Raw genomic sequence first — 22,541 nt, forward strand, 5'->3', positions numbered from 1 at the left:
TTTAAAAGTGGAATTTAACACAGAAAACCTTAACAGTTTCGTATCACATCTGTAAAAGTGACAGGCGGACAGCAAGGCAACACACCACTGTTTTTATAGAGGTATATTGATGCTCCAAATTAAAAACAACAACACAAAACTGCAGAATACAAGATGTAAACTGAAGAAAATACCAGCTATACAAAGAAAAATGAAGCAAAAGAATCCCACAAAATTCTCTCTTTAGGTTACTTGTGCCCATCACAAATGTTAACATCTTCTTCCGAGGCCTTATTAAAAGAGGTTTGAAGTAAAAAAGATAGTTTTGAGATCTAATTTTGTCCTAAGATGGTACATATTTCCCCCCCAACAAATTGGTTTGGGTTAGATTAATTAATCTGAAAACAAATACTGTCCAGCCTGGGCAATGCACAGGAAACAGAACTACAGAGGGTAAAAAAGGGAGCTGTAACAGGAGATGTAAAAGAGTTGGTTGAGATATTCCCTAACATGGCGCTCGTTGTACTTGAGACAAAGTTAATATTGGAAAAATACTTTTTAGACCTTATGCACAAACTGGTTTAAAAAAAGCTTTCTTGGATTTTTGGGGGAGTATAAGTTGCTGTAAAGACACGCAGAGGTGACCGACCCAGCTCTGAGTGAGTTGGTGCAAGACCCTAATGGGCCTTTGTCTTGGTCATACCAGGCATCGTCTTCAGCTGCTGCTGATTTGTGCAGTGGACTGATACACAAATGCATGGATTGTCTGACCTGGGAGTGGAACCGTGAATGCATGAGTGGGACTAGAGCTTCTTTAGAGCATTTTGCAGAATATAGCCTTCACTTGTCAACTCATTCCCATTTTTTTTTTTTTCGTGCCGTATGCTGTCTGAGTTTTTATTTCAGCACTTTTGACAATTGCTCCCGTAACCACTTCAGCACAGAGACAGTTTCTCTCCACTTCAAAAAAGCCATCCAATATCTCCTTGCACCATTGCTCAGCAGTGATGCTCTTCACTCTGCCACCCAGAACAACTTTGTCCATTTAATATGTGCCCGTCGTGGCCAGGAACTTCATGTGAGCGAGCTTAGTCTTGTTGTTGTACTGTGGTGGAAGGCACATAATAGACTGAACAAACTTGAAATTGAGGGGAGGGTTTTTCTTCACACTGTAACTGAAGCAGAAAGAAAACAGTCTCTTAGATAAATGATTACACACTGTATTATTATTTAAGAGGAATTTCTGCAGGATTTCATGTCAGGCCATCCATTAGGGTTTGGTGGCACCACTAAAGAATCATTTTAAACCCTTCTTTAGTTTCTGATCTAAACTTAGATTAAAATTCATTCCGTTGCACAAAAATCATAAACATGATTGAGAAAAAAGGGCAGTTCTGTACATTTATTGAAGTAATTACAGTTTGTTCACTCTTCTTCTCTTAACCCCCCCTTAAAACAAGAAGGTCTGAAGCTGCAACCAACATTGCCAAATTTAACTTGGTCAACTCATCCACTCCTTTACCTTCATCACCATCATCCATATGGCCATGATCATCATATTTTTCCTCAGAGAATATGCTTTCATATCTACGAGAGTCTCTGCTCAACTCAGCAATTAGCACTGTCAAAATTGTTATCACTGTCATCTGTCTCCCCATCTTCTTCCCTGATCTTACGTTTATCCCAAAACATATTCTCATAGGACAGAGAAGGAATGCTTGCATTTTCATCATCCTCAAAAACACCCAACTTCTCAGCAGCAGAGTGAAAGAAAGCCCACACGTTAAGACACAACAGAAGGAGTCTCTATTTCTACAGACTTTTCTTAAGATATGGGTTTTTCTTTCCAAACTGTTTCAAACAACACTGCATGCTATTGTCATTAATCCAGGTTGATACAGAACAGTGGACAAAGATTGTTCTGCCTTTTGCATTTTTAACACAGTTTATGTTGACATAAGCAATGTAACACAACAGGTTACTGCAATATAAAAGAAAGGTAAGACCTCCAACAGACTGAAGTGTGTACAAACGCATAGAGATGTAGAAACACGTGTAGATGTGTCCTCTACTAGTTTATTGCCTTACAGTGAAAACAGAAAAATAATAAATGAGATATACTGGAGAATAAACACAGACACCTGTGCAGAGATGCATGGCAGCACAGAAATTCTCTGACCACATAAGTAACCTGCCAATAGATCCACACTGAGCCACTGCCGCTTTGCATACTTATTCTGCGGCCAGCTGGCATCCCGCTTTACTAGACAAGTTAAAGCAACACAAAATACCGGACAACAGACAAAAAACATAGCTCATTATGGGACTTCTTAAGTCTTACTATTGCTGTATAGACTTCCCATGAGGGGGGAATAGCCTTGTTGTTGTTTCCAGCTGTGTGAGGATGCATCTGTTTTGCACCTGCATCCTGTTCTCTCTGCTGATGGTGTCCCACCTGGTGAGTGCCACTGTGTCGAACAGCTTCAAGGACTGCAGCCATTTTTTCTACATGCAAACACCACCTGCAGGGATCAGAGGTGAAAGCCTGAAGTGGATCTGCCAAAAATTTGCAGACAAACTACGCTACGCCACGTTGTATGACAGCAGACGCCATCTCCCCCTCTACTCAGCCTACGTTTTTAAGAAGTCTGATGGGAAGAGGAGGGTGGACACACCCTGGATGTATGAGCCTCAGGTAGGGAGACAATATGGCGTTTGATTTATGTGTTAATTGTCACAAAGCTTAAGAAAAGCTGAATTGATGTAGGCAATTCAAGCAACCTTTAACAGGCTTAATTTAGAACACTTGTTTACTCAGATCCAACAGAAAAAAACTTCAAATGAAAAATAGAAGTAGTGCTCGTGACAACAGACATGCTATGAAATGGACATTTAAAATGTTGACTATAGTAAAGAAGACGAATGTTTTTTGAGGCTCATGACATGATGGGCTGTGTAAACCGTCAATCACACAAATATGCCCCCAAATACACCTTTATAGTCATTTGACATTAAAACAAATTTTCTTGCCAAAAGTTAGACTAAAAGCCTGATATCACAATTTAGTGTGTAAGCTAAACCCATAGCTGGAGTAAGCAGACAGTTAGTGCAGCTTCTCGGGTAGCCCAAACATTTTGGATGTATATTTCACTACATCTAAAAGGCCAGTAGAAATAATTTGGCCCAAGTATAATATGACTGATGTCTGACCTCCTCCTACTTTGGCTGCCACAGTTGGAAGCCTAAGTACACTGGCTGTGTGCCGATGTTTGAACTGAACCAAGTCTGTATCTTGTCCTTCCAGACAAAACACATGGGGCAAATCAGTCGAAACTCTGCTAAAACTGCCAGCTATGTATGTACACAAACTCTTGCAAAACCTGACATAAGTGGGCCACAGCTTGCAGCTAATCTAATTAACTTCAGTGTGCTAGTGACCCAAGCAGCCTAAGAATGAAAGTTTATGATGATAACTTGTGGCTTCAGAAAGTTACCAGAAGCATTAAAATGTGAAAAATAAGTCTCAAATTTCTTTAATGATCTTTTTATTTATTTTACTTTCAGCTGGTTTCTGATGATGAGAGTGGTAACATGAGGGTGCTTCCCCTGGGTCAAGACACTCCCCCACTAATTGAGGACAGCCAGGTTGTGTTGGAAGACTACATAGATGCTGTAGAATACAGACGTGGCCCACTGAATGCTGACCAGCACCAAGCAGAACCAGATGACAAATCCTCCACCTACACTCTGACCAACGTTGTTCCACTAATCACAGACTTCCTCGATACCTCTTGGAACCCCTACTTGGATGTCATCCGCAGACGCCTGAACAATTTCTGCCATGGCAAATCTTTCATTGTGACTGGAGTGACTACTTCAGGGGCCACTATACAGCGAAATAACCAGGACCGCCTGACAATCCCAAAACATTTATGGCTGGCATATTGCTGCCCATGGTTTGACCGCAACTCACCGTATGAAGTGAGATTTATGTTCCCTAGTTATGGGGGCTATGCTCTGAATGAAAAGACTGGCTATGGTGTGGTGGAAGTACCACTAAAGACTCTGGAGAGTTTCCTGAGGAGCCAGGCTTACATAGACAGTGATATGATCATTTTTTACAAAAGCTGCATGTCAGAAAACACCTTCAAGAAGATGAAGAGGAGCGACTTGACTAGTGTTGAACTGCAGCCAAAGTAATGGAGGAAGCATATATTACTGCGTTATCGGGACTAACTAAAATAAACTGTAAAGTAGTCCTGCTTCATATGTAATTAATAAAATTTACTTGGAATATTATAGAAAGTGCAATTCAAAGACTGAAATATGTCTTAATCATGTATTATGAGACAGGCAGCCTTGGCAGGTTCCTTGAAAGAATAGGATATAGTGGGAATAAAAAATAAATGAGTGGAATGCACTCTGGGTTGAAAAATGTGATTTGGAGAGTCGACTTCCCATTCCCAAAGTATATCTAATGCCACATCAGTAAATATTTCCTGTGTGGTAATTACCACATATCATTAGTGGGGTCATAAGGGTTATTTTGATGCGTGCAAATTTAACATAGCAAATAAAAGCCGAGATTACGTCCAAGGTTTTCTCCAACCTGCCTGTTATAAACAGTGACATGTAAGACTACTCTGCCACATTTAAAATGCTCTTGACTTTAAGGAGTAAGCATAATAAAAGAATAAATAAAAAAAACTGTAGTCACAGAAGAAGCCCAGATTTTGCTGTCACACAGTATATGGTAAAATATAATTTTGTGTTTAGAGTTAACTCATTCCTTAGTCCATATTATGTTATTCTCTCTTCTGGAAGTCTATGCGCCTGTGACCATAGTTTGTTCCATCATTAACTGAGTATAAGCAACAGGGCGAGTAAGCTGCAGGGAACATGAGTAAAGTATGACCTACAGCCCTCTGTGCCTGGCTTTCTCTTTGACTCTAATTGGCTACAACTAATCATCATGCCTACACCTAACTCACCCACGCAGTGAATAAAACCAGTACTATCCAGTCATCTAAATATTCACCAAATACCTGTCCATCTTTGACTCCTGTAAGCTTTACTAATTTAATAGTTCCAATTGTACACGTTTCATTGCCTTAATAAGAAGAAGTTTCAAATACGGTTATATTCCTGCATTGTTCGATGGTATCAGTACTGCACGTTGTATGTACTGTAGGTTCAAAGAAAGCTATAGCCCATTCATAATGAATGAAATGATTGAATGATGTTGTAATTCAACACTGTAGCCTTTGTGAATACTCAAAAGTTTAAAAGTGTAGGGAATTATTGACCACCTGGAGGAGGTTAAGATGACAAATCTATCCTTCTTCCCCACTATGAGACGCATGCATTTCTCCCTGTTCCTCTTACTGTGGGTGGATCTGGTGAGGTGTAAGAAGTCCATTGCTTTGCATACTGAACCCTGATAACAGAGAACAGGGTGTAAAACACATGTTAGCAGTTTCACTCAGCTCCATAAGCAGACAGAGACACATTCAACCATTTGTATAAGATCTCAGAACTACACCTGACGAGCCATACCTTCAGCAGCTTTACCTCCGTGTCAGTAAGACATCAGACCCGTAGTGGCTATGGCATTTTGGATACATATGGGTTTCCTGCTTGTCAACATATTATCAACAGCAGTGAGAGGGAGAGTTGAAAAAGAGCCATCTCCGGAGTGCAGACAGTTCCTCTACATGGGAACACCACCGACAGGACTGGAACACCACTCTGTCCAGTTCATCTGTCAACTTTACAACAAGAAGCCACGCTATGTCACTCTGTACAACAATGTGGATCATGTACCCATCTACTCTGCTTACACCTTTAAACGCTCGGATGGGGAGAAATGTGTGGATATACCCTGGATGTATGAGCCTCAGGTAAAGAAAACTAGGAAGCTGACGCATAAAGCCAAGGCTCTGCATATGAGCACATCACAAGAGCCGTCATTTTTAAAATTCTAAAACGTCTCATTTGCATGTTTCATTTTATGCAGATGTGAAATCAAATTCAGTCATTTTCTTTGTCTCGTTTGTCTCTGGTCTTTGTCTTTGCATAGCTATCCACTTCTTTTGATACAGGTGAGATGCAACCCTTTCCACGAGGTTACATCCACAAGAATTTTGAAGACGCTCAAGCAGTTCTGGACGATTATACGAATGCCATCTATTATGAGCGTGGTACCCTGAACCCAGACGAGCATCAGGACGACCCTGATGACAAGGCCTCCACCTACACCCTCACCAATGTGGTTCCCATGGTGCCCGATTTCAACTACGGAGTGTGGAACAAGCAGGAGCACATCATCCGCAAACGACTTAACAACTACTGCCACGGAACAGCTTACATTGTGACTGGTATCACCACCTCTGGGAAGATGATCCGCCGTGAAAACATGAACCGCGTTGCAGTTCCAACCTATTTGTGGTCAGCTTACTGTTGTATTGACTACGACCACAACACACCCTACAATGAACGCTATAAGTTCCCATCTTTTGCACACTATGGCCTAAATGAGGAGAACAATGACGTGCTGGAAATCTCCGTCCAGAAGCTGAAGGAGTTCCTCAAGAAGACAACATTTGTAAACCAGAACTTTCAGATCTTTGTTGGGGACTGTGTCCCACCAGCATCCAGTAAAACTGAATGAGAATATGTTTTGATGTGAAGTTCCAAAGAAAAACACAGCTGTTACTGATATAATTAACAATGGCTTTCTTTTATTTAAGTGTCTAAGTGAACCATGACAATGCTCTATTCATGAAATTTACAGCAAATTGTTAAGCAAAGAAAAAAAAGGTAGAAATTGAGGCACAATCCTTTCCTCCTATCTAATTTCTGGACAACTTGCTGACCGGTTGGACATAGACCTAACATGTCTGCCAACTTGTACAAAGGGAGAACATCAATTTAAGCCAGTCAGTGAGCCAGCATCCATGATACAAAGGCAGTAAAACTGGCTGACCTAAATGGAATGCAGCTGTTTTTAATATATCAGTTACAACTGTTCTTTTCTTGAATGTCTGCTGTGCATAACCTCAACCAGAGAACAACATCAAGTTATAAAGAAAACTGGATTATATCACACTTTTGTCTCATGACCCTTAAAAATATTAGATGTCGTAAATATCAGCACCTGCTTAAAGCCTGAACCCATACCACAGCGATGTCTTCTGTACATGGAGCTGTCTAGTCACATTGTAGCAAAATGCACCGTATTCAACTATTTAGTTGTAATGAACTTGTGCATGAAACTGTCTTTGAAGCTTTTTTTTGTCTCATTCAAAATGAACATGTATTTAATAACTCAAAACAGTATTTGCTTATACAAAGAAAACACTGTTGTGGCCTCAACACTCTACATATATAACTTGCACGTTTCTACAGGCTTTTTTGAGAAAAAATATATATACATTTATGATACAATACCAGCATCGGTACTTGTTTTTCTAAATTTGCTTTTATGGTCTGTAATAAAAATACATATACTGCAGGACAAGAGAGTTTAAAAAAAACAAATATGATATCAAATGTAGAAATGAGCGGCGTCTGTGCGGGTGATGGGATATGACTTTGCCTCTTTCCTCCTGATAACAAGGACTTCAGTTGTTTGAATATAAAACAGCAGAACTAAACTAAATGCAAAAACGTCTACACTATCACCATCATTTGTGCACATTGTGCATTAAATATTTTTTTGATCAAGTTAGCGTCATATTTTTGCTCTGCATAGTAGAAATAAGTATTACTGACAGTTCAGTGAGCCGTGACAATCGACCCAAATGCTCATCAGCAGGACCTCCACCAATTGGATTACATCCATCATTAATACAAATGTGCATTTCTTACTATGACCTGTCGGTACTGTGAAAAAGACCCATCATATAAGGCTCTCAGTGACTGATAACATTCACTGCTTCTGAACTACTACTGCAACACTTGTAACTATTTGAATATATGGAAAGGACTTTACAAAGGGAGACCAGTTTGCTCGAAGTACAGATGAGGCAAGAAGGGAAATGTTGAGTGTGATAGAGCTGAGACAGAGGCTGCACCTGTTAGTAGTGGATTTGCAGGCGTGAGTGAAAGCAGGAGTACTGAGGGCTAAAAGGATACAAAAGTTGAGCAACTCAGGGAAAGTGAGCTGTAGCGATGGTACTCACATCTGCAAACCATGCCGTACACCTGGCAGCTGTTACGACTGTGCTGACCTGTGTGCTGCTACAGGGGATCCAGGCAGGAGTAGTGGGGGATTTCAACCATGTGGAGCGCTGCAAGGACTCCTTGTATATGGGCACTCCACCACGAGGCTACTTCAGCAACTCCTTTAAGAAGATGTGCCAGAGGTATGAGGATAAACCCCGCTATGTCACACTGTATGACCCCCACAAACGCATTCCCATCTACTCTGCGTACACATTCAAGAAGTCAGACGGCGAGAAGAAGGTCGATTTTCCCTGGATGTTTGAGCCTCAGGTGAGGTTAAGCTTGTTTGAAGACAAATTGCTAATGCAGCAATATTTCAATCTCTCTTCAGTCTTGACTGTTAAGTGTCAAACTGTCCAAGTGTCAAACTGTACAAGTGGTCTGTTTTATCTGTTCTTGTGGATACTTCAAATCATCTATGTCTAACTGCACCACATCAAATTGTACTGATAAAGAATTTCATTCTTTTTGGGAAGACAGCAAACAAACATCAATAGCATCTGTAATACTTAACCATTAAAGAGAGCAGGAGCAGCTACTGTAAGGGCAACCAAGCCAGCAGGAGATAAGCTGTTTTATTGACTATAAGATGGCACTTCAGTAAGATAGTGTTCCCATTAACATATATGCAAATTTACATCACAAAATAGTTTTTTAATGTAAAACTGTTAGCTATATTTTCAGCAATACCCATCTTTTATCCTTTTCCTTTATAGCTGGCCTCTGAAAAAAGCAGCAGCAACATGGAGCCATTTCCCCAATCTTCAAACATGCATATGAACTTTGAAGACACCCAGGCAGTCCTAGAAGACTACGCTGACGTGGTTCAGTACGAACGCGGCCAACTAAATCCAGACGAGCATCAGGCTGACCCCTTAGACAAAGCGTCCACCTACAGCTTGACGAATGTGGTACCTCAGATCAGGGAGTTCAACTTGGGTCCCTGGGCAGAACACCAGGACATCATCCGCAAACGCCTCAACAACTACTGCCGTGGCAAAGCCTTTGTGGTCACAGGGGTCACCACTTCTGGACACACAATCCGTCGCAACAACCTGGACCGTGTAGCTGTTCCAGAGTACATGTGGTCAGCCTACTGCTGCACAGAGTTTGACCAAAATGCGCCATACTTTGTGCGCTACAAGTTCCCTGTGTTTGGAGCTTATGGGCTGAATGATCGCGTCAACAACCACATGGTGGAAGTCCCCCTAAAGAACCTGGAGAAATTCCTGAAAGGGAGAATGGATGTGGATAAAAACTTTCAGATTTTCTATAATGACTGTGTGCCAGATAGCTAAGATTAGATGTGATCTCTGTTATAATTCCAGTTTAAGATGTATTAGATATGTTACAGTTGATTGTAAAAATGTTTGAGGTTGATGAAGCTCAAAAAACATGCATTAATCTAAAACTTTTGTCAAATTGTAACACATATAAGGAATAAAATGGGAGAATCGTGTCTGAGCTTGCACTGAATCTTTCTTTGAGTGATTTTTTCTCCTGATGAGTCATAAAGTATGAAAAAAAAAATAGTAGCACAAGTATTCAAATTAAACATTTTATTAAAATCAAAATAAAGACAAAGAGAGGTTCTCATAATTGAGAACATAAAGTTAACAAACTGCTTCCTTTTGATTGAAAAGAGAAAATAAATAATAATAAGGAAAATAAATGGCAAATTTCTAATAAAGAACAATGTTGGATTAATATATTGGAAATGCAAGTACTCTACATTTAAATGCCTGCTGTGAATATATTCATTGAAGTCATATTAAACTGACTGAGAGTATAAAGTGCAACAACTGCTCTTATGGATCCTTTCAAGTTTAAATCCTAATCCAGGAATTATGATAACAGAACTTAATTTACGTATCTCAATCATAGTGGGAGTTTTGATAGCACAGAGGGAAGTGTTTAACAAGTAGATTTGTGTGTCGTCAGGATTTTAATGGAGAAAATATCAAACCCACATCAGATATTTTCAAACGTTAACCACATGATGGCACCAGAGCTCATGTCAAAAACATTTAGCACATACTTAATATTGTCAAACAGTGTTTGTATGTCCCGGAAAAAAATTGAAATTAAAATAAAGAAATTAAAAAAAAAAAAAACACTTGGAACAATCGTCATATTGACTTTTTGGCAGTCTGAGGCATACACAGATTATAAAATGAGGACTGATCCAGAGATGATACCGGTTTCCACGCCACCCACCCTCGCCTCTGCAGCTCTGTTCTCTGTAGCTGACACCCATAGTAGTGAGGGTCAACAACTAGTAAGTGGCTCCCCTGGTCTCCTGTGCACACCCCTAATATCCCCTTTGAGGAGTTGTCCCTGTCTCCTCCCATCATGACAGGAGATCCGTGCTTCTCAAAGTGCTGATGGAGCTCTTCCACAGCAACCTGCTCCAGCTCAGTCCCTCCACCTCTAACGTGCACCAACTTACAGGGAACATCATAGAAATAGTCCAGTACCAGGGAGGCTTCAAATGTTCCGACCCACTCCCTGGAGCCTGAGAAAGAGCCTGCTTTGTCCCCCATGGTAACCAAGGCTTGCTGAATTTCTGGGAGGCTGGGTGCAGGCCTGTTATGGCGCTTTTGTTGACACCAGTTATAGCAAAGCCAGGAAGCCATGGTTTGAATGGTACGGTAGCCACATCCCCAGCCTCTGTCATCTTGTCCATCACAGCCATAATGGAAGTAGAGGTAATCTCCTTCAATCGTACAGCATTTCACGGGATCTATAAGTGGTTTAGGAAGACCAGTGTGCACATTTGATATGGTTTTCATCTTCTGCAAAATCTTCCCCTCATCTCTTTCACGTCCACCCCAGTCAATCTTCTCCTCAGATGCGGCTGCTACCGCCTTTCCGTCCATTACTAAAAATCTGTTTTTACAAAGCACATATTCCACCTTTAGCAATATGTTACTTCAAAAACTCGCCAGATTTCCTAACATGGATTACTCACCTAACAGTCACACAGTGTAACTACAAAAAGGCTCCTCTGGGTGCATGTGCAACGTTCTTGAGTTCCGCCTGAAAAATGACATTGGTTCCCACCACCGGTTTAAGTGATTTGGTAACAAGCCATTTTAAATAAAACTTCTGCAATAAATGTGTATTAAAACTTTCGCTGGGTATACGTATTTTTTCTTCGTGAATATACTGCAAATCAACGCTTCCAAATACATTTGTTAACAGTCCTTGAAGCTTGCATGTCTGTGTCCAGGACACGAGAGTGCAACTCAACACACCTGGCTGAAGTATCGCTAATTAGTGAATAATGTACCCGTCAGCTTGTTCCATTCCTCAACAATGGCCAGATCAGTAAAATATACGAACGCTTTCAAATGTTTCGTGGTTGTATTTTCGATTTGTTTCGTTTTATCGGAGAGTCAGGAGAGCGAAGGACTTGACATACAGTGCGGAGAAAATAAAATGAGAATAACGGTGGAGCGACAGTTTTTCCACGAGAGACGCATTCCGTTCAAACCGGAGTTTCTTCAACTTGGAGTCAACTCAACGCAGACGACCTCATGCAGACCAGAGAGACCATCTGAAAACGAGTTGGTCATCTCCGCCGGGCTACGAGACTGCGGGACTGAGGCCAGTGTATGGACAGTATGAGACTGATACTGATTTTGTTTCTTGTGTTCAGAGTAAGAATTTGACAGAATGAAAGCCAAATGAGTTGAGGGAAGCTTGTAATAGTATTAAGTAGTTTAGTCTTATTACTACCGACACCATGTTTAATGCAGAATATATATAATGTATATTCAACCCACCACATACTTAGCAGGGGTATCCTCTCTTCTACAGTACTGTGGAATGTTTTCTTCCAAAAATTCCAAATAGAACACAGTTTGACCGACAGAAAATAGTATTTTTGCACCAACATGGTGATTCCCAAAGAATAAAACCCTTGAAACGTGGCACATCTCAGCATGATGTGCAGTAGGGCCTATATCCTTAAAAAAAAAAATCTGAGTAAACTGGACAAGTGGAGGATAAGAGAAGAAGTGGCCAGACAAAAAAACATCTTCATCTGGTTAACGGTATCTCAAGGTGCTGCTCTTAAGAAATAACACGACACACAGGACCTGAGAGCTGCATCTGACTCTTCAGTTGATCCATCTACTGTTCACTGAAGTCCCATCATAAAATGGTCTCCATCTTGCAAGATTAAGTAATGAATTCTAGTTGCAATGTCAACACGAAGTTTGTTTAAAAATGCATCACTTGTAAGACCATCACAAATGAGGAAATCAGGACTTTGTTGTACAATTGTAAGACCAAAATATGACACAATGCAGCAAATCTGAGGATTCTAATGCTAAATATGACCAAAATAATCTATTTACAATTCCTACTCTCCAGGTTCACGGTGAGTGGCTTGTGTACTCCAACCAGCTGTTTGTGTTTCCTGCTGTGCTTCCTACTTCTGCTGGCAGTGTGATTGTCCGAGGGGTGACGACTGTAATACCTGTTGAGTGCTATTATGAGAGGTAAGGTTGATGTATGTATTCTTATTTGATTCTAATTGTGTCTTGCTGTGTCCTTTTTATTACAGCAAAGTCAACTGTACTTTGTCTGTTTCTTTTATATTTGAGAAAAGAAAGCAGAAAGTTAAAGGAGGACCATTACAACCGACCTGGGTTCCGATGACGTCTACCATTGGTGCATTTGGCCTTCTTCACTTCTCCCTTCGTATCATGGCAGGTAAAATGACAATCATATGTAATCTAGACTGTATCAGAAGAAGATTCCTTAAACAGAAGTATCTAGCTTTATTTCCTTTATTCTGGAAACTATGAAACTGGGACTGAAAATTAAAGTCTCTTTGCTCCTACACAGATGGTTGTACCTCTTTACGCAGTTCCTCAGTGTATCGTCAGGGGGAGGCAGTGTTTTTGGAAGCGAGTGTGGAGGCACCACTGCACCCTCCCCTTACACTCTATGTTGACTACTGTGTTGCTACACTGAATCCTGACCCCCTATCACTGCCAAGCTACAAGTTTATCGCGAAGCATGGGTCAGTTTCCTTCCTATTAAAAAATAAAAAATTATAATACACAAATGAAAGCAGTAATACTCTGTGGGAAGTGCATCACATCACATCCACTGAATGAATCCTCATAGCTAAGTTAATTTGGTTTGCAGCATTTATCCAACTAGTTTGGACACATTCTGCCTAAAGTGAACTCCTTCATTATAGATGTCTTCTGGACAGTGTACTGCCAGGCTCTTCATCTAGATTCCTACCCAGAAAGCAAGATACCAGACTGTGCTTCAGCGTTCAAGCCTTCCGCTTCAACTACACATCTGGAGAGCAGGTAATAAAACAGCAGCTGCTTTTATACTTGAGCTGCGTTTCAAGTAAACATTTGAATTAACTTAGAATTTTGCTGATGTGAATGCCAGATTAAATGCCTGTTATTAATTTTCTTTCTTATCATAGATGTTCATCAGTTGCCATCTTAGGGCAACCCTTAAACAAAACTCACATAGCCACCTTGATAAAGCCTGCTTCTTCCACAGACCCACATTCAGGTTCGGCTGCCAAACTGTCAAAATTTCCATTTTGAGCTATCATGATTTTGTCTAACTCATTTTTGGCTCAGCAGCTTAACAGCCACTGCTGTACAGTGGATTTTATTTTATTTTTTCTAAGATGGGGTTTCACAAATGACTGTTTTCAAGATGTTTCTCTGTCATTCAGCTGGCGGGCCACAGAGGGAGACAGTACTCTGTGTGAGTGTTGTGACGACAACTGCTTGGAACTGAGTAAAGAGAAGAACAGTGGACACACAACTCAACCAGAGACAGGTTGCTGAGCCCTTTGCAGACAAATGCAACCTATTAAATATTTGGCTTGATTTTTTTTAACAATAAGATTATTAGAACATCTCAATAGCAACTTAGTCTCTTAATTGTGTGCATGTAAATGTTTTTCAACAGAAGAGTACTATGAGGTCGACAGGACTGTTGGACCACTTCACACTTTGCATCGCTCCTTCTGGACAGGCCGACTGTCAGTAAATGACTAGGGAGCCTTTTTCCCCGCTTCAGATTTAGGTGGGTACAGGGACCACTTGGAGCAATAACTGTGGTTTAACAGTGGCTCATCCATCATGTTTTCTCTTTTTGATGACTCAAGGTTGACATTGGATTCCAGAGAAAGGGATTGTTGACAACTATGACTCGTGAATCTCCTACAAAATAATTTCAAGCCTCTGCAAGTGGGATTTATTTTTGATTTTCTGAAAGCCTTTTTCAGCTTCAAATTTCTACAGCCATAATAATATACAACAAACAAGATATCACATGATGATGTACTGAGTAAAACCTCTGAATAAAATTAAAGGTGTTCATTTCAAACTACAAAAGTTAAAGAATGCTGATTTTTTTTTTATTTTTATTTTTTTTTTTTATTTTTTTTTTTTTTGTAAACCTTTGTGATTCCAAACTACAGTGTCATGCTTTAGGCTGTACATATCCTTGTGTTTGCCATTACAATTTCTGGGGTGGACTGAACCAATTCATTCATACTTTGAAGTTGTACCTGACCCAGAAGAGAAGAAGGTTTAATTCCTTATATCCTTACTGTAAGCCATGCTTTAACTTTAGAATGAGAAGTTATTCTTGTCTGTATACATCAGATGCTTTAATTTGTCCTTAGTTAGGGTTTTTGTTTTGGTGGCATACACATTGAGAAATATTACTGTTTGTATAAGTCACATCTTAGACAGAGCAGGTAATTATATCATGACTGAAGAAATAGCCATGACGGGGTGAAAGAAAACCTCTGAATTTCCACGGAGAGGGAGAAGAACTACAATGTAATCTAAAATATCCTGTAAGCAACAAGCATACTAGAATAAACACACACTTGGGTAAGAATGGGACAGCTATGTGGCAATGTATGCACTCTGTGTCCCCAGTCTGCAGTAGAAATAGTTGTGCAGTCCTATGAGAGGAAATGTGACAGCCCTGATCGAAAACCTGATAGATTTCATGCTGCACTGTCTTGTTCCATGACAGGACTATAGGTTTCTTTATTCAGATGCATTAAACAAATAACTGCATTAAGTAACATTATTGGCCACACGCTCCAATATGTTTCACGTGTATATGTGACCCTTTTATTATTTAACAGGCACATATGCAAACACATGTACATGTAGAGGTTAAAGAGAATTATGTTTGGCATTGTCTGTTCATCATATCATAGCAACAGAGCATACATGTTAATTCATTGCACATCAGACAAAAAAAGACAACTTCAAAGTCAAGCATTTTTTGTTCTATTGTAACCCTACATCACAAATCACACCTGTCAAAGGGTTTGTAGCATGTACTGCGAGCATCCTCTTTCCTACGATGGCTAAATAGAATCATGCCATTCTACATTATTAACACACAGAGAAAACAAGAATCAACATGTGACTTTTTGTGATTTACTGATGTAGAGTTAATCTGCAAAACATTGACCTTGCATTTTTTTTTATTGTTTTCCCTCTAATATCTGCTTCCCATAGTTGTACTAAGAATGTAGCTTCATCACTGTAACAGGAGATATTGGGATTTGTAATATGCTTACCTAATTTAAAAAGGAAATAAGAAGAAAATAAGTCAGAAGCTGGCTGAAATTCCATGAACACAATTTGCACAGCTAAAAAATAAACACTGGAGTAAAAATAGGATAGTTTGGAAATGGTGTGTTCCCTTAAAGTGCAGCCATTATGTGGTGTAAATATGTATATATATATATATATGTATATATGTATATGTATATATATGTATATGTATATATATGTATATATATGTATATGTATATATATATATATATGCCGTTATGTGGATAAAGTAAGAAAAAAAATAGATGAACGAAACTTCAAGAGAATGTACTGTACTTGTACAAGTCTGTTATATGTACTAAACAATAAATTTTATACATTAGAATAGGAAATTAAAGGCAAACTGTGCTTAGAGAAATGACGAGTCATTGTAGATGATGATGTTCAACAAGGGAATCTGTTTATTGCAGTCAGTAAAGACAGGGTGGTCTCTGAGCTTGTGGGTCAGATTGGGGTTCAAGGTAGATGAGAACAGTTTGGATCCCATAGAGCAGCCTTGGGAGATTTCAGGGCTTTGTGAGCTTACTGACCATCCTGTTACTCTTCCTCGGCAGCTGTGGTCTTTTGAACCGTTTCCAAGTAGAGATGGACAAGTTTAGATCTGCCTCAAGTGGCAAAGGGTGGAGGACATAGGGAGAATTAGTTGTGAGGGGGAATTTATTGCATTTTTAATGCATTTAAATTGAGCTTAGAGCAATGTATTGGAATTCTCTGAGAGTTAATTAAAGCACAATGGGATGGGATGATCAGATTACTAATTAAGTTAACCAGTTGTCATTTTGTCTGTCAGGTTTATGGTACTGGTTAGATTATTATTGTTGAATCTATGTGTATATAAAAAAGAAAAAACGTACGGGGTGCAGAATGTAACTGGAGGTGAAAGGATAAGTTGCAGTAAAATCTGCTGTTTTAAACCATACAGGGCATGTAGTCATGGCCAGCAAGTGAAGGAACCAGTAGAAAGGACAGCCAAAAGAGGAGAAGATTGTGAAGTGGAATTTACAAGTGATGAAAGGTCCATTTGATAACAGAAGGTGTGAGACTTGGTATAGCGTGGTCAGAAAAAATACCACAGATGGCTTCCTGGCAACGTGGAGAATGTCAGATATTAGTGGAACAAACTGATGACACAGCTGGAGACTCATTTAAAGGGCAATAGGATAAAGTCTGTGGATTTAAAGCATAAGATGTAAAACAACACATACATTTACAAATAGCTGTTTAAGAAATGTAACAAGTTTTTTAACCCTGATGCCTAACCTAAAAAAAAATTCTAGAAGCATCCTAAAATTTGAAACTTGAAGAATAAAACAATAAGGGGAAAAACACTTGATAGAACTGTCATCGCTACTAAAACCTCTATTTCTTTGCCTCTGAAGAAACTATTAATATTAAATTAATCCTCAATCATGCAGTCATCACTTCAAGTCTCAAAGGGTGATACATTTGTTACATTTGGGCTTAAAGAGTCGAAACAACAAATTCTGAGAGAAGATATTCAGCAGGTATTTCTACTGTTGCACACTGCTGATTTTTTTATTATTATTTTTTTTTTCTGCTTGTTTGTTTGACAAAGATACATTTATCAAAGATTCCTAGTAGCCTTGCTTATGGAGTGAATAAATGGGATGGACATATTGGTCGGTCAGTAAAAAAATCTCAGCAGTTGCAGAATAAACTTCCATGTTTTGTTGCAGTAAATGTGATTCAGAGAACATGAAACGTACTGGTTTTGATGATCCAAGACCATCCAAAGTTATTAGGCCTTCCAAACAATTTGGAAATGCTCTTATAACCCATCATTCTACAGTAAGAAATATTATTCATAAGGAAAACATTCCAGACAGTTTCCAATCATCAGTGGACTTTCACCAAGTTCATCCCAAGGTCAGACTGTGCAATGCTCAGAGAAACTACCTAAAACCTCCCTGAAAGAGGTACATCTCAGACTCTGCAGGCCTCAGTTAGCATGTTAAATGTTAAAGTTCATGACAGGACAATTAAAAACAGACTGAACAAGTATGGCTTGGGTGGAAAGGTTGCAGGAGAAAGCCTCTTCTCTCAAAAAACAACATGGCAGCACAGCTTAGATTTGTAAAGTTACATCTGAACAAAACACAAGACTTCTGGAACAATGTCCTTTGGACAAACCAGACCAAAGTGGAGATGTTTAGTCATAATGCACAGCACAATGTTTGGTGTTTCAGCATATCGGCACAAACATCTCAGACCAACTGTCAAGCATGGTGATGGAGGGTTGATGATTTGGGCTTGAGCCACAAGACCTGGAGACCTTGCAGTTATTGAGTCAGACATGAACTCCTCTGTATAACAAAGTATTCTAGAGTCAAATGTGAGGCCATATTTCCAACAGCTAAAGCTTGGCTGAAATTGGATCATGCTGCAGGACAATGATTCCAAACACAGCAGCAAATCCACAACAGAATGACTGAAAAAGAAAAAATCAGTCCAGAACAACCTGATTCAAATGCTCTGGCTGGACCTTAAGAGAGCTGTTCATAGATTAATGCCTGTAAACCTTAATGAACTAAGGCGACTTTGTGAAGAGTGGGTAAAAATTCCTCCACGGTGATGTGAGAGACTGTCAAACGGTCTCCTCGTCTCAGTTCTGGTCTCGTTGATTTAATTTGCTCCTAAAATTCTTCTAAACCTAGCTGGGATCTGCATTGTTGCTGTTTGTATTTGGGTGATTGACAGGATGTCACTCTGAAGTGCAGTCCAGTAAACTCTGAAAAAGTCTACATTTTTCCTCTCTGAATGAAGGTTTTCGCTGTCACAGGAAGTGCATCACAGTAGTAGCCACTTGAATATGCAAATTAATTTGATAGGCCAACTCTAGCTCGTTAGTTGAGGTAATGCTCTTTATATTCTACAGCTGTAAGAGGAGGATTCTGTGCAGTTGCACACAACTGTTTACAACCACATTGTTGTATTGTTTACCAGCAAAGAACTCCACGTGAGTCTTTAAAAGACTAATGACTGTGATCCCAAACCTGTTCTGGTAAGAGATCACAATACATTCAATAGAATCCTAAGACTCTTGTCAAAGTAGACGCCTGCAAGTTGAAACAATAACTTCCGACCTCGTCAGTGGCTACTGTCTCGGCCCCTGCCTTGGCTCCTATGTCTCTTGCTCCCCCTATTCTTTTATGTCAACTTCCTGTCTTGTGTCGCGCCAGAGGAGGAGATTTATCTGGCTGCAAGCCCAAGACCTGGATGAGAAAGTGAAACACATACACACACAGACACACGCACAAGAAATATCTATGCATTTTCACTGCCTCCCATGCATGATAGAGCCTCTACCCTGATATGTTGTTTACATCTCCTCTGGTTGTCTTTAATAACCCAGGTACATGTGGGTTCATCCTCAGCTTTGCTCCTTCTCTGTTCTTCTTAGATGGTCCTAAATTCAATAACTTTGTCCCATTCCTGACCAGGAGTCACTGTGACTGGACACCCCTGCCCCCGCACTTTCCACACATCCCTCACCTCCCACCCCAGTCCCCTGGTCTGGTCATGAAGCATGGCTCCCAGCACGTACCTTGTCTCCTTCTACTCTGTCTCATGTTGGCTCAGACATAAGTAAACAGTCCTTTGAGCAAACAGTGCAACTAAGCTATCAACACTGTCTTCAGCTTAGCACTGCAGTGACAATGTAGCATTAAAGCTGACTCATTATAGGCTGAGGAGTCGAGATAGTCACATAAACTTGTCAACAATTAGTGTTTATATATACATACTTGAAAAGCATGACAGACATTAGTTTATTTCAACTGTGGGCACTTTTTAGTGAGGAAATTGCTTCCTGCTACAAGTTAATGTCTATTTAATTATGCTGATGTGTTCAATTCTTTTTCTCTTTCACGCATATTATTTTTTCTTTGTGCTTCAGATATTTGAAGCATTTCCCCAGTGAAATCATTCTGTTTGGTCATGCACTTCTACATGTGACGTGTATTTTGTTGAATACGTACAGCTTTCATGCATTTCTGAAAGATTAGCATGCAAACATGTTTGCTTTGTAGCTTTTATCTGTGGTTCAAAGTATTTATGTGAGTAAAGCCATGTGCACCACTTGGCATTGCATGTTGGCTCCTGATAATGCATATGCAAACATACCTTTACTTCCTGTCTGACGGGAGAGCCTCATGTAGTCCTTTGGAAGACACCCTCGTCCTGTGCGACACACAGAGGGGGCTTCCAGGAAATTTCAATATATTTCCTTGACTCTGGCTCCACAGGGACTGTCAGGGGTCAGGGTGAGGATATGGGATATGGGATATAAGCATTCCTGCTTGAAGTGCAAAGAATAATTTGTATGTTTTTAACACATCTGTACTGAACTAATTGGTTGCCTGGGATTTTTTGTTTTTTTTTGTTTTAACACGATCAATGAAAAATTTGGATTGGATCGAATAAAATTCACTCTGTTCTGAGTTTTCTGCTTGTCACAGTCTCTGTTTGTTTCCCAGATAACAGAAACCAGATATGCGTGTGTCACCTCACCAGTTTCTCAGCCATAATACTGTGAGGAACATGCATATTTTTTTTTCAGATATGCCATATAAACATGAAATCATTTTGCAATTACACATTCAAGAAATGTGAATTTTAAAGATGTAACTTGCCTTCGTAAACTGCTACGGCAGAATATGCAGAATCTGATGACCGCAGCCCAACTGTTGTAGTTCCCACATGTATTCTTGATGAAAGAGCTGCAGATTCTCAGCCATCTGGGTCATGATAATCCTATGTACCTAAATAGAAGGCAACTAGAGGTTCTTTTACCTTCATGATGATCTTTCCCCTCTCATCCTAAAAGATGACCGAACTGAAGAAGCCATTTGAAAAATGGGGTGAAACATCTTCAACAAGCAAGAAAAGAAGTTCAACTGTCTCCTGTTTAAGATTCAAGACTTTAAGATTCAAGATTAACATAAATGTTGAAGATCTGTGTTGGTTTTGACCCTGTTGTGCCATGTGGAAAAACTGTCATTCATAGTGAGAAAAGTTTTAAAAGATTTTTTTTATCAGTTGCAACTGAAGTTTTTTCAGTGGCATTAGGATTAGGATGGCCGAAATGTTGTGTTCACTCTTTTCTGTTTGTTTTCTTCATCAGTCACCAGTTTGGGTTCAGCTCAAAGGAGAAAATGCTCAATGGAAACTCTGCATGGAGAGCACACTCAGCAAAAACAGCTGATATACATGCAGTACCCACCATCTGCGACAGTCCTCAGTGTGTGGATTACTGTTTCAAAATCTTGAGTGTGGCTTTAAGCTGTCACCATCTCTCTCTTTCTTTTTTTTTTTTCAACTTACACATTTCCATTTAGATACGGTTCTGATTGGGAAGTCGAGGGTACAGCGCACACCTGTACCGGCAACGTCAATCTTAAGGTAGCCGCGCCCTCTAAAGCATACCTTGCCCCCGTTTATCTTATTCTTCAGTGGGATCATCACTTACTATATGAGTATCATGCTGTATTGAATATGAATAATGTTGTTGGGTTCATGCTTATTGAGGAAGTAAATCAGTTGTGAGGTGGAGACATTTTCTCACAGATTCTCAGCCAGCTTCACTGTTGAAGATGCGGTTGAAACTGCTTTAGATATCCTTTGTGTACTTAACAGAGTTCAGATGATCAATTAACCCTTTTTCTCCGTTTCCTTTTAATGTTGGCAATCACTTTCGTTTCTCCAATGTTTTTTTCAGTGTTCCTTTGATTTGTGAATTTACTGTATGAAAAGCATCACTCAACCTAGACGACTATATCATGAAACAATCCCACAGCAAAACAGGAAAAACATTATGATAGGCTCGACCTTGTATTTACAATACACCTGAGTCATCACAGTAGATAAGGGAAAGACATGTTTAAATAAACACTGATGACAGAATCATGCCTAAAGGAGAACATTTTCCTGGAAGTGTAAGAAAGGCCGACGTACCTAAATGCCTCCCTCCCCTACAGCCAAAGGCTTGAAGGAGGACCAGCTGCATGCATGAACAATGGTAGAAGTACAGGCTATAAGAACAATACTAATGCACATAAGAGACCGGTTGGACCCATAAATCGGAGGTAAGAGGGACAAATATATGGCGTGAAGAACCCCAAACTGACAGTGTTGTGTGGGTGTCTTAGCATTGCAGGAGCAGGTGAACTTGACCATGTGACTGGCATCTTGGGTTCTTGGAGGAAACTATTTGAAGATGGAATGTAATGACTTAAGTGCTTAACTCGAAACTTGGTCATCACTGGACTTTGACAGAAGACAATGATCCGAAGCGTGGGCGAAGTCAACAAATGTTTGGCTATTTAATTTTTCCTGGACTGTGTCCTTCAGTGGCCACCTTCATCCCAAGGTCTGACTTCTGGCGTGGAAACCAGAGAATATGAGTGAGCTGGATGCTTTTGAACATCAGGAGTGAGATACTACAGAAAACATTTAAACTGGAGGTCATGAAGGTAGGCCATTGTTAGATAGTGGTTTTGATAGTTCAGTTTATTTCTATTGTTAATCATTTTCAAGAAAAAAAAATCTGCCTCTTTCAGTTCCCCTCACTTTAACTGCCAAGAGGTTAAAATAAATCCAAACACTGATTAAATCCTCAACAAATTTACCTCGAGACGTTTTGATTGAGAAGCCACGCAACTTCAGTGCTTTAAGTTG

The 22,541-nt window shown here is 39.8% G+C and overlaps 5 protein-coding genes across 6 annotated transcripts; 4 read left to right on the forward strand and 1 right to left on the reverse strand.

The window, feature by feature from the left end:
- The first annotated feature begins 2,191 nt into the window (after positions 1 to 2,191).
- On the forward strand, positions 2,192 to 4,235 carry LOC142369163 (endonuclease domain-containing 1 protein-like). Its single transcript, XM_075451423.1, has 2 exons — positions 2,192 to 2,674; positions 3,544 to 4,235. The coding sequence occupies exons 1-2, from the start codon at positions 2,384 to 2,386 to the stop codon at positions 4,177 to 4,179; spliced, it is 927 nt and encodes a 308-aa protein (XP_075307538.1). The 5' UTR covers positions 2,192 to 2,383; the 3' UTR covers positions 4,180 to 4,235.
- A 1,266-nt stretch (positions 4,236 to 5,501) lies between these two features.
- Positions 5,502 to 7,704, forward strand: LOC142369058 (endonuclease domain-containing 1 protein-like). Its single transcript, XM_075451290.1, has 2 exons — positions 5,502 to 5,879; positions 6,059 to 7,704. The coding sequence occupies exons 1-2, from the start codon at positions 5,586 to 5,588 to the stop codon at positions 6,647 to 6,649; spliced, it is 885 nt and encodes a 294-aa protein (XP_075307405.1). The 5' UTR covers positions 5,502 to 5,585; the 3' UTR covers positions 6,650 to 7,704.
- A 340-nt stretch (positions 7,705 to 8,044) lies between these two features.
- LOC142369054 (endonuclease domain-containing 1 protein-like) lies at positions 8,045 to 9,664 on the forward strand. The gene is made up of 2 exons (XM_075451286.1): positions 8,045 to 8,475; positions 8,922 to 9,664. The coding sequence occupies exons 1-2, from the start codon at positions 8,152 to 8,154 to the stop codon at positions 9,501 to 9,503; spliced, it is 906 nt and encodes a 301-aa protein (XP_075307401.1). The 5' UTR covers positions 8,045 to 8,151; the 3' UTR covers positions 9,504 to 9,664.
- A 168-nt stretch (positions 9,665 to 9,832) lies between these two features.
- Positions 9,833 to 11,214, reverse strand: ufsp1 (UFM1-specific peptidase 1). The gene is made up of 2 exons (XM_075451082.1): positions 11,177 to 11,214; positions 9,833 to 11,094 (listed from the first exon to the last, which is right to left on the reverse strand). The coding sequence occupies exon 2, from the start codon at positions 11,082 to 11,084 to the stop codon at positions 10,335 to 10,337; it is 750 nt and encodes a 249-aa protein (XP_075307197.1). The 5' UTR covers positions 11,085 to 11,094; positions 11,177 to 11,214; the 3' UTR covers positions 9,833 to 10,334.
- A 228-nt stretch (positions 11,215 to 11,442) lies between these two features.
- Positions 11,443 to 16,143, forward strand: LOC142368808 (zona pellucida sperm-binding protein 3-like). 2 transcript variants are annotated; one of them, XM_075450997.1, is made up of 9 exons: positions 11,443 to 11,820; positions 12,586 to 12,713; positions 12,824 to 12,927; positions 13,063 to 13,240; positions 13,424 to 13,541; positions 13,667 to 13,758; positions 13,928 to 14,034; positions 14,167 to 14,283; positions 14,366 to 16,143. In XM_075450997.1, exons 1-8 carry the CDS (start codon positions 11,524 to 11,526, stop codon positions 14,253 to 14,255), a joined length of 1,113 nt encoding a protein of 370 aa, XP_075307112.1. In that variant the 5' UTR covers positions 11,443 to 11,523; the 3' UTR covers positions 14,256 to 14,283; positions 14,366 to 16,143. The 2 variants fall into 2 exon arrangements, with proteins under 2 accessions (XP_075307112.1, XP_075307113.1); XM_075450998.1 differs by having other exon boundaries at positions 13,439 to 13,541.
- The last annotated feature ends 6,398 nt before the right edge of the window (positions 16,144 to 22,541 follow it).

Source organism: Odontesthes bonariensis, chromosome 19 (genome assembly GCF_027942865.1).
Source record: "Odontesthes bonariensis isolate fOdoBon6 chromosome 19, fOdoBon6.hap1, whole genome shotgun sequence".
Lineage (NCBI taxonomy): Eukaryota > Metazoa > Chordata > Actinopteri > Atheriniformes > Atherinopsidae > Odontesthes > Odontesthes bonariensis.